At 45.6% G+C, this 12,013-nt stretch overlaps 1 protein-coding gene across 4 annotated transcripts in view; it reads right to left on the reverse strand.

The window, feature by feature from the left end:
* The window catches only part of LOC118368422 (ral GTPase-activating protein subunit alpha-2-like), a 140,461-nt gene that overhangs the window by 77,278 nt on the left and 51,170 nt on the right, over window positions 1-12,013 (reverse strand). For 2 of the 4 annotated variants that reach the window (XM_035752496.2, XM_035752499.2), the window contains exons 15-21: window positions 11,685-11,922; window positions 8,961-9,134; window positions 6,354-6,503; window positions 4,226-4,348; window positions 3,805-3,890; window positions 3,407-3,671; window positions 19-212 (exon numbers count right to left, since the gene is read on the reverse strand). In XM_035752496.2, coding sequence (XP_035608389.2) covers window positions 19-212; window positions 3,407-3,671; window positions 3,805-3,890; window positions 4,226-4,348; window positions 6,354-6,503; window positions 8,961-9,134; window positions 11,685-11,922 — 1,230 coding nt within the window. Of the gene's footprint in view, window positions 1-18; window positions 213-3,406; window positions 3,672-3,804; window positions 3,891-4,225; window positions 4,349-4,535; window positions 4,596-6,353; window positions 6,504-8,960; window positions 9,135-11,684; window positions 11,923-12,013 lie in introns of all 4 variants that reach the window. The other 2 variants (XM_035752497.2, XM_035752498.2) reach the window with 2 other exon arrangements.

Here is a 12,013-nt window from a genome sequence, read left to right on the forward strand (position 1 = left end):
AGGCTGGGCAGTGCTTACCTTAGCCAGTTTGTGCCAGAGGTCGTAGAGGTAACTGAACATCTTGGCGTGGATCCTGGGGCAGCGGATGCTGTTGACATCCCCCAGGATACCCAGAATCCTTCTCCAGAGCACAAAGGCGGAGTCAGCGTGCCAGCCGGTCAGGCTCCCGCCTGCGATGATGCTGACATCATCAGTCAGACACTCACGGCTGTCTGCAAGATCAGAGAGAGAACTCTGATTTACTACTGTATAAACTCTAGGGTATAACACTAGAACTCTGATTTACTACTGTATAAACTCTAGGGTATAACACTAGAACTCTGATTTACTACTGTATAAACTCTAGGGTATATAAGACTAGAACTCTGATTTACTACTGTATAAACTCTAGGGTATAACACTAGAACTCTAGGCCTGTCCACACCCCGGACACAGGTGATTCAACACAGAGGTTTATTTTCCCCAGTCACCAGAGTCACACACAGATGAACACACATAATATAATAATAATAAATAATAATATATGCCATTTAGCAGACGCTTTTATCCAAAGCGACTTACAGTCATGTGTGCATACATTCTACGTATGGGTGGTCCTGGGGATCGAACCCACTACCCTGGCGTTACAAGCGCCATGCTCTACCAACTGAGCTACAGAAGGACCACCACATGATGGGTGGGTATAGGATTAACACAGTGCAACACAGAGGGTGGTGGGCAGTTCAGGCTTGAAAGGGGGTGTAGCAGTACCCTGGTCCTGAGGCATGTGCAACACATGTATGGTGTATAGAGGTCGACCGATTAATCAGAATGGCCGATTAATTAGGGCCGTTTCAAGTTTTCATAACAATGGGAAATCGGTATATTTGAGCGCCGATTTTCCGATTTTTAACATTTTATTTTACACCTTTATTTAACTTGGCAAGTCAGTTAAGAACACATTCTTATTTTCAATGACGGCTAGAAACGGTGGGTAACTGCCTCGTTCAGGGGCAGAACGACTTTCACCTTGTCAGCTCGGGGGATTCAATCTTGCAACCTTACAGTTAACTAGTCCAACGCAATAACGACCTGCCTTTCTCTCGTTGCACTCCACAAGGAGACTGCCTGTTACGCGAATGCAGTAAGCCAAGGTAAGTTGCTAGCTAGCATTAAACTTATCTTATAAAAAACAATCAATCATAATCACTAGTTAAATACACATGGTTGATGATATAACTAGATATTATCTAGCGTGTCCTGCGTTGCATATAATCTGACTGAGCATACAAGCATACAAGCATACAAGTATCTAAGTATCTGACAGAGATGGTAGGCAGGCGCGTAAACATTCATTCAAACAGCAGTCTCGTGCGTTTTGCCAGCAGCTCTTCGTTGTGCGTCAAGCATTGCGCTGTTTATGACTTCAAGCCTATCAACCCCCGAGATGAGGCTGGTGTAACCGAAGTGAAATGGCTAGCTAGTTAGCGGGGTGTACGCTAATAGCGTTTCAAACTTCACTCGCTCTGAGCCTTGGGGTGGTTGTTTCCCTTGCTCTGCATGGGTAACGCTGCTTCGATGTGGTGGCTTGTTGTTGTTGTGTTGCTGGTTCGAGCCCAGGTAGGAGTGAGGAGAGGGACGGAAGCTATACTGTTACACGGGCAATACTAAAGTGACTATAAGAACATCCAATAAACAACGGTTAATTAAATACAAATGGTATAGAGGGAAATAGTCCTATAATTCCTATAATAACTACAACCTAAAACTTCTTAACTGGGAATATTGAAGACTCGTGTTAAAGGGAACCACCAGCTTTCATATGTTCTCATGTTCTGAGCAAGGAACTTAAATGTTAGCTTTCTTACAAAGCACATATTGCACTTTTACTTTCTTCTCCAACACTTTGTTTTTGCATAATTCAAACCAAATTGAACATGTTTCATTATTTACCTGAGGCTAAATTGATTTTATTGATGTATTATATTAAGTTAAAATAAGTGTTAATTCAGTATTATTGTAATTGTCATTATTACAAATATATATTTTTGAACTTTTTTTACATTTTTTTTTATTTATTATTAGATATATTTTTTTAATGTTTAAAAAATATTATTGTTATTAATATATATATATATATATTTTTTTTTTAAATTTAAATATTATTATTATATATATATATTTTAAAATCGGCCGATTAATCGGCACCAGGTTTTTTTTGGTCCTCCAATAATCGGTATCGGCGTTGAAAAATCATAATCGGCCGACCTCTAACGGTGTCCTCCAGCAGATGGGGGAAGTCCCGGAACTCAGTTGGCACGAGCAAAGCTGGTGGCGGGACAGGGGTGCTGCTGGAGGTGGGACAGGGGTGCTGCTGGAGGTGGGACAGGGGTGCTGCTGGAGGTGGGACAGGGGTGCTGCTGGAGGTGGGACAGGGGTGCTGCTGGAGGTGGGACAGGGGTGCTGCTGGAGGTGGGACAGGGGTGCTGCTGGAGGTGGGACAGGGGTGCTGCTGGTGGTGGGACAGGGGTGCTGCTGGAGGTGGGACAGGGGTGCTGCTGGAGGTGGGACAGGGGTGCGGAGTGGGGAGAGAAAACACTCAGGACAGAAAACAAGAGGACAACCAGAAGACAGTGGAGCTTGACGGAGCACAATCACAAGAATTCACAATGAATCAATGTAAGATTACAGATGAGGTGGGGATGGTGTCGGGTCAGGGGTTACACTAAGCGTCAGGGGTTACGCTAAGGGTCAGGGGTTACTCTAAGGGACTCTTTTTTGACAAGAATTGACAGCTATTAGCCACAGCTGTTTTTCCAAATATTCACCTACGCTGAACCACGGTAATATTTTGAGATACTTTCCAAAGACGTACCTAACATTTCTTCATAGCAAGGAGACTCTCACCTAACATTTCCCAGTAAACATGCAACAGTAGTAATCAATCCATCTTTATGTGCCCTTCCTCAATAGCCATAATGCGTTAACCTAATACCAAAAACAGCTTAATAAACAAAAGGCCCAGCTGCCTGCTGAATAAAGATCCCTGAGCAGGTGGTAAAACCAGAACACGTCCAAGGCTAGATAGAGGTGGAGAGAGAGGGAGTGTTTTCTCTGTAAAGCTTCATAGACCAGGGTGAGGGAGGGCAGGCAGGGCAGGGGAAGATACTGTAGAGCAGACAGAGGCTGGCTATGAAGGTTATGCTAATCCTCTGAAAGGTCAGGCTGTTCTGAGATTAATCCCCACACGACCCACGGACAAACACTTGAATCTGACAAACCCCACAGAACACAAATCTACTGAACCTGAAGGCCATATGCTACAGTATTTATCCAATATAAACCAATGCAATCCTAGCCTCTGATACCAAAATCAGTCCCCCCAGAAACCTTATCAACACCCCCCCCAACCAGTACAGTTCAGTACCTGCCAGGGCCTCATTGTGGCTGAGCAGCAGGTTCCTCTGGCTCCCTGTGTCTGCTGTGACATCTATCTGGGTTGACTGGGTGTCTGCCTCCTCCTCAAAGGCCTGCCAGGCCAGCAGGCTGCCGTCAGCGTCGTTCAAGTACCCGTTGGACGTCTCGCTGCTCACACTCACACTTTTCTCCTGGAGCGTGGGCCTTGCATAGTTGTTGTGTCCCTCTACAGAGTAGTCCAGCTCGACCGGACTGCTGCTCCGCCGGATCAGAATCTGGGAGCACAGAGGGAGAAGTCATCAGTGGTTGTTTCAGAGATGCCTCTATCAGACCGCCACAGATGACCTGCTGAAATAACCAAACAAAGTAAGAGGGTCACAGATTTTGCGCCGGGTGTGTGTTTCTCACCACTGGCGGGTCGCCGTCTGTCCTCGCTTCCGACGCCCTGCCATCGGAGCCACAGGAGTTGTTGGGGGAGTACTCCCTCTTGTGGCCTGGAGGTCACAGTGACTGTTATTCACAATGGACACACAAACAGCCACCCCCCACAGCAGACAGCCCCTGGTCATAAATACTGTTCTAGTCTTATCCCTACATCCTCGAGATGCATGATCAGAATAAGTTGTAGCCCAGAGGTTCCAACCTCCTAGTACCCCTGGTTGGGAACCACTGTTGTAGCCTGTAGTCTTCAAAGCACATCAATCACTGTATAGATGGGCACATTGTTAGCAGCAGTATAGATACTGCCACTAGAGGGAAGCAAAAATGGCCCACGTTAGAACACACCCTCACGCTGTGTGTGTTCGCGCACTCATTGGTGTATCCCTACCTGGGAAGGTGTCAGTCAGTTGCTGTGTGATGTCGGAGGTGCTGCTGCTGCGTGGTAGAGGGCTGTCTCCAGCCTCCAGCTCCCCGTCTCCCCCACACTCAGACAACTGGCCCTCCTCCACATCTGGGCACCACGACCAGGGAGCCAGGAGAGGACAGAGGGTTAAGAGCAATGCATCAGGCACACAAGACATGCTCTACCACACAGAACTCCAGCAACTTCAAGGTGCGACACACAGGATTTCTCAGAAAATGTCTACAATATATCTGGCACTAATAGTGGAATGATAGTGTTTCACAGTATTACTTACCCACCAGTGTTGTGATTGGCTGTGATATTCGGCTATTGATTCCACCCGACGGAGCGGCATCTGTTGTCAAACCGGGAAAATTGTTCTGACTTTGTGTTTGTGTTATCTACTGAAAATCACTCTGTCATGTCCTGGTTGCTAAAAATTCTACACTGTTTGCTCAATTTCAGTTTATCTGAGAAAACAAGCACTGAATAGTGTAGGGAATCATTGCACCATCAAAATCGCTGTGAAATATCGTTTTTACAGCTGTTTCAAGCTGGTGGACCAAAATGAAAGTTACTTTCGGTTTTAGTCCACCAGCTTCAAACACCTGTAAAAACTATATTTTTTCCCCCCAGTTTAGATGGTACAATGATTCACTACCCTCTTCAGTGCTTTTTTTCTCACAAAAACTGAAATAGAGCAAGCTCTAGAATTTTAGCAACCAGGAAATTAGCTATTTCCGCCTCTCTCTCTCTAGAGAGATAGATATATATACACACACACACACAAAAGTATGTGGACACCCCTTCAAATTAATGGATTCTGCTATTTCAGTCACATCTGTTGCTGACAGGTGTGTAAAAACAGCCATGCAATCTCCATAGACAAACATTGGCAGTACAATGGCCTTACTTAAGAGCTCAGTGAATTTCAACGTGGCACCGTCATAGGATGCAAGTCATTTCGTTAAATGTGCTGTTATTGTGAAGTGAAAACGTTTAGGAGCAACAACGACAGCGAAGTGGTAGGTCACACATGCTCACAGAACGGGACTGCTGTCTGCTGAAGCGTGTAAAAATCGCCAGTGCTCCATTACTCACTACAGAGATTCAAACTGCCTCTGGTTTCCATAGCCAAGTAGCCACACATAAGCCTAAGATCATCATGTGCAATGCCAAGTGTCGGCTGGAGTGGTGTAAAGCTCGCAGCCATTGAACTCTGGAGCAGTGGAAACGCATTCTCTGGAGTGATGAATCCCTCTTCACCATCTGGCAGTCCGATGGACAAATCTGGGTTTGGTGGATGCCAGGAGAACGCTTCCTGGCCCAATGCATAGTGCCAACTGTAAAGTTTGGTGGAGGAGGAATAGTGGTCTGGGGCTGTTTTTCATGGTTTGGGAATTGGAACGCAGACTGTAAGCCAGGCCTAACCGCCCAACATCAGTGCGCCACCTCACTAACGCTCGTGGCTGAATAGAAGCAATTCCCAGCAGCGATGTTCCAGCATCTAGTGGAAAGACTTCCCAGAAGAGCAGAGGCTATTATAGCAGCAAAGGGGGACCAACTCCAGAAATATTAATGCCCATTATTTTGTAATGAGATGTCTGACAAGCAGGTGTACGTTTAGATAACATAGCCAGAACAGCCTTCCCAGTTTGACGCTCCGGTGGGAGAAATCAATAGGCAAATATCTAAGCCAATCACAACACTGGTGGGTAAAGGAATACTGTGAAACACTATCATTCTACTATTAGTGCCAGATATATTAGACATTTTCTGAAATTACAATCCAAAAATTCTAGAAAATCTTGTGTAGTACCTTTAAAATGATAAAATGGTTCCATTGTTTTAGCCACATAGTGAGATGGAATAGGAACATGCAGTAATAAACATTAGAACAGATTAGTATACAATTCAGACAATTATCCTTTTTTACTTTCAATCCAAAACGACAGTAAGTAGCCGTGAGAAACAACAAGGGTTTCAACTTCACTGAGTGTTAATAAAACAGTGAGGGACTGACGGGAGAATAGGAGACGGGAGATAGAGTGGTGACAGACAGGCGGAAGAGACAGACAGGACACCACACAGACGGCTCTCAGAAACACTTTACCTGAAAGCCTGTGAGAGCAAGAGTTACCGGAAGAGGAGGAGAGACCAGGCAAGAAAGAGCTCACAGTGTGAAGCAGCATAGGAACGCTTTTAGTAGCGGGCAGAGCCTCGTAAAGATGGACACAGCTGCTGATAGACTGGCTTCGCTTAGCTTCCATCACAGAGCGAGAGAGAGAGAGAGAGAGAGAGAGAGGGAGGGAAGGAAGGAAGGAGGGAAAAAAAGAGGAAGAGAGAAGGGGGATAAGTCAATAAGATCATAGAGCAGAATGGCAGGAGGACACCACTGGCAAATACATTTAACCCTTTGCATAAAAATTGTATGAGGGGAAGAAATAGTGCAGAAAAATATAACTAAAGACAAAATCTACTAAGGGTTGAATCCTAATTTGAGATCTGCAGGTGTAACTTGAACTGTCATTCATGTCAATTTGCTCGAAAATTGTAAGAAGGTTTTTTGTTGTTGTGCGACTCCAACTTCAGCCCTAAGGCATTAAGAGGGAAACAAACAGGCAGAGTGAAATTACTGAGACAGGAAATTAAGAACTATTAACTGAGACTTCCGTGTAAAGAAAAAAAGACAGAATATATTAAAGCCTAAACCCCGAGTCTGGATCTCGTATTCATTTGACACTTGAGGGCTCTTCACCAAAACAAAAAGACACTGCTCTACCAGATTTGTCGTTGCATATTCTAAAAAATAAATTTTAAAAACACATTTTTTTTAATGAACCCGTCTACATTTGAGAGACGTCATTTATGCAACGCGTTGCTTTTATTTGAAGCCCAGATGAATTAGTTCTCTATGCACATGACAGAAGAGGACAAATACAACTGGCATTGAGTGCATCACAGGAAAGACAACTTATTTCCATCCACACAACTTTGTAACGTGATCCCATAAAAATACAGGAACAAAAAGAAAAGCAAAAGGCAGCTGGAAAGGGCTGGGACACGCAAGCTTTTATAGTGAGTGACACAATTCATGTGTCATTCTATTGCATTCTTGTCCATTATTTCCATAATAAAGAATAAGGTTCTGGTTTGAAATGAGTAGACCTAGGATCTTAATTTGATCACCCTGTTGCAGGAGAACCTTGTTGCAGGACATTTGAAATGTGTTGTGTAATTGAGGTTTAAAAAGGGTCTCTGAAGTTTGTACATTTCCACTTTGCAATTTCAGACTTGATTTTCCCTTACGAAAAAAAGATCAACCCCTACAAAAATGTCAAATGTGCTATAATCCACATTTCCTGTCGCTGCGGGACTATTTGTCCTGCCGTAGCAACCTGGCTCAAATTCAGATCATACATCTGTAGTCAGTCAATAGGACAATATGACCATATTTATTATTAGTTCCCAGTCATTTCAACACCATGTCGCAGGAAATACTCACCAGAAAAACATTGCCAAGTACGTATTGGCATAAATGAGATTACACACATTTTCAGTTTTCAAAGATAAGGCGTTGGGGAAGTGTGTGTGGACAGCACTTCAGGCCTAATCTAAAAGAGAGAGGAGCATTGCAAGAGAAAGAGGATTCTATTCTCTGCCTACACCACACTTTAATTAGTCACTTTCATTTGGAGATAGCATCGTCTCCACTACAGACGACTACTGTTAGGCATTTTATGCATATTAATGAGCATTAATTACACTCTTAATGAAACTATCAAAAACGTCCATGGATTGATGTGTGGGCCCACTCTCAAGGAGAAGGGGGGATATCGGGATGTTTGATGATCAATGTGGGAGAAATCCAATTAGACGAGAGAAAATGAAGAATTTAAGGCGGTGGCGTTTCATGTCGGCCTCTGTCTGCATGCACACACACACTCTTTTAAGAGTCCTCCTTCAGGCCCGACTACATCTGGTCCAGGCTCAACAAGCTCTTCAGCGAGCAGAGATGCTATCAGTCATTACACAGAGAGAGACAGGCAGACAGAGACAGGCAGACAGAGACAGGCAGACAGAGAGAGGCAGACAGAGAGGCAGACAGAGAGGCAGACAGAGAGGCAGACAGAGAGGCAGACAGAGAGGCAGACAGAGAGGCAGACAGAGAGGCAGACAGAGAGGCAGACAGAGAGGCAGACAGAGAGGCAGACAGAGAGGCAGACAGAGAGGCAGACAGAGAGAGGAGGCGGGTGAGGAAACAAGCAAGGCGGGTCACACTTTCATCCCCTTCCATTAGGGGTTAGCTAGTTTAGAGACAGCTCATCTCTGCTCTGGATCGCCTGAGAGCTCAACTGATCATTAGACTGAGACATCTCCATCAGTCAAGTGGATGTTGTTCACTGTATCTGAACAATGAAGCAACAACGTCCGTCACCAGGGGAGTGTGTGTGCGCCGGGGAACTGACACAGAAACATGTTGACTATGGCCAATGACATCTGACAGGAACAATGGAGACCATCTGCTATCGCTTTGTGCTTAGAGCGGAGCCCCTCACCAGCACCTGGGCTAACGTACACATGCCCTGCTTTTATAAACACTCACTCACTGTGGAGTCTATGGAGGGTCTGGTCTACACTGTAGTGTCATAGAGGGACTCTGAGAACTAGCACTTGCCAAATATGACTTCATTACAGGAGCATGTGTGTGTATGTTCACCTGTGGCCTTCTGTCGGACGTTGTTGCGTGCCTTCTCCACGCCGGGGGCCCCTGAGGTGGTAGCGCTGCGGAACCTCATGGGCTCCTGGACCCCCTGCTGGTCTCCATGGTTCCTCCAGCTCAAAGAGAAGGACCTGGCCACCGCTGCTGCCTTCTGGGAGTCCTGGATCACCCCTGAGACACAGACAAGAGAGACAGACACACGCAAATAATATAAATACAGAAGCATAAAGAGAAACTGAAACTTCTGACCAATGTTGCTCTGTTCTCCGAGGCTTACACAGCGTCATCCCCCTTGATCCCTACATCCATCCAGGGCTCTCAATTTTAAAAACGCATTGGTGCTTCCAACTTCAACAAGTTAAGAGCACCACATAAAATCTAGGAGCACCAGACAAATTGAGATAGAGCCTCTATTGGGCCGGTATGAATTCTAGCTAAACTCAGCAAAAAAAGAAACGTCCTCTCACTGTCAACTGCGTTTATTTTCAGCAAACTTAACATGTGTAAATATTTGTATGAACATAACAAGATTCAATAACTGAGACATAAACTGAACAAGTTCCACAGACATTTGACTAACAGAAATGGAAAAATGTGTCCCTGAACCAAAGGGGGGTGGGTCAAAATCAGAAGTAACATTCAGTATCTGGTGTGGCCACCAGCTGCATTAAGTACTGCAGTGCATCTCCTCCTCATGGACTGCACCGGATTTGCCAGTTCTTGCTGTGAAATGTTACCCCACTCTTCCACCAAGGTACCTGCAAGTTCCTGGACATTTCTGGTGGGAATGGCCCTAGCCCTCACCCTCCGATCCAACAGGTCACAGAGTTGCTCAATAAGATTGAGATCCGGGCTCTTCGCTTGCCATGGCAGAACAATGACATTCCTGTCTTGCAGGAAATCACTCACATAATGAGCAGTATGGCTGGTGGCATTGTCATACTGGAGGGTCATGTCAGGATGAGCCTGCAGGAAGGGTACCACATGAAGGAGGATGTCTTCCCTGTAACGCACTGCATTGAGATTACCTGCAATGACAACAAGCTCAGTCCAATGATGCTGTGACACACTTCCCCAGACCATGACGGATTCTCCACTCTCCAAAATAATCCCGCTTCAGAGTACAGGCCTCAGTGTAACGCTCATTCCTTCGACCATAAACGCGAATCCAACCATCACCCCTGGTGAGACAAAACCACGACTCGTCAGTGAAGAGCACTTTTTGCCAGTCCTGTCTGGTCCAGCGACGGTGGGTCTGTTCCCACGTTGTTGCCGGTGAGGACCTACCTTATAACAGGCCTACAAGCCCTCAGTCCAGACTCTCTCAGCCTATTGCAGACAGTCTGAGCACTAATGGAGGGATTGTGCGTTCCTGGTGTAACTCGGGCAGTTGATGTTGCCATGCTTAACTGGTCACGCAGGTGTGATGTTCAGATGTACTGATCCTGTGCAGGTGTTACACGTGGTCTGCCACTGCGAGGACGATCAGCGGTCCGTCCCGTCTCCCTGTAGCGCTGTCTTAAGCGTCTCACAGTACTGACATTGCAATTTATTGCCCTGGCCACATCTGCATTCCTCATGCCTCCTTGCAGTATTCTTAAGCACATTCATGCAGATGAGCAGGGACCCTGGGCATCTTTCATTTGGTGTTTTTCAGAATCAGCAGAAAGGCCTCTTTTAGTGTCCTACGTTTTCATAACTGTGACCTTAATTGCCTACCGTCTGTATGCTGTTAGTGACATAACGACCGTTCCACAGGTGCATGTTCATTAATTGTTTATGGTTCATTGAACAAACATGGGAAACAGTGTTTAAACCCTTTACAATGAAGATCTGTGAAGTTATTTGGATTTTTACGAATTATCTTTGAAAGACAGGGTCCTTCTTTTTTGCTGAGTTTATGTTGTGCCCTAGAAAGGAACAAGCCTATAAAGCCATGTGTTTATTATAAAAGCTAAAATGTCGATACAAATACCTGTCATTGAAATTACAAAGTCATTTGTGGAATATTAGGTTTCTACATTGTTTAAAAAGCAACATTTCCTAAGCTATCCCTTTTCCATTGTTTCTGTTCCGCTAAATGTTTGGATGTACTGGTAAAGTTACCAGGTTGTTAGCTTGCTAGATAATGAGGTAACATAACTGAACAGCTGTTTTAGAATCGTTTTAGCACATCCCACGACGTGGTTTATGAATGTAAAAAATATGGCCAGCCAATGGAGATGCATCCAGCCAATGGAGATGCATCCAGCCAATGGAGATGCATCCAGCCAATGGAGATGCATCCAGCCAATGGAGATGCATCCAGCCAATGGAGATGCATCCAGCCAATGGAGATGCATCCAGCCAATGGAGATGCATCCAGCCAATGGAGATGCATCCAGCCAATGGAGATGCATCCAGCCAATGGAGATGCATCCCGCTGCGACGCCAATGAAAAAAACCTAGAGGCAGTGATATGGATGACAACTTTGGAATGGTTTGGGCTAGAGACAAGTGGCTTTCTTTGTAGTAATGGTGCAACCACCACAGTCACAAATCTGCGTGTTTCCTCTAGGGAACTCCTAAACAGCAATACAGCTAAGCCTAACCATTATATGGCGGATGTTTTCTAGGCGCACTGGTGCTTCCAAATTAAAATATTAAGGAGCGTTCACATCCAAAAGGGTTGCACTTTAAAGCCCTGCCTCCATCCCCCCCTCTCTCCCCCTGCCTCCTCACCCCGTCCCCTCTGTTTCTTCTCCTTCTGTTCGCTGAGTTTGTCCAGGGGCAGGTTGCTCATGTCCAGGCCGTAAACGGAGCGGGCCAGGACCGCGGTCAGAGAATCCATGATGCTGGCCCACTCGGTCACCAGCTCCTCCCAGCCTGTCAGAGACGACAGCACAGACAGCAGCTCGTCCCACAGCTCCCGAGAGATGAACACACACAGGTTGGCCCGTACCCACGCCACGATGATCGTCTGGGGGAGGATGTACAGGGGCACAAAGACAGGAGGACGAAACAGAACATCTCATTAATCACCATAGGCAGGCAGCTGGTTCTTATTGGCT

Source organism: Oncorhynchus keta, chromosome 35, assembly GCF_023373465.1.
Source record: "Oncorhynchus keta strain PuntledgeMale-10-30-2019 chromosome 35, Oket_V2, whole genome shotgun sequence".
In the NCBI taxonomy this organism is placed as follows: domain Eukaryota; kingdom Metazoa; phylum Chordata; class Actinopteri; order Salmoniformes; family Salmonidae; genus Oncorhynchus; species Oncorhynchus keta.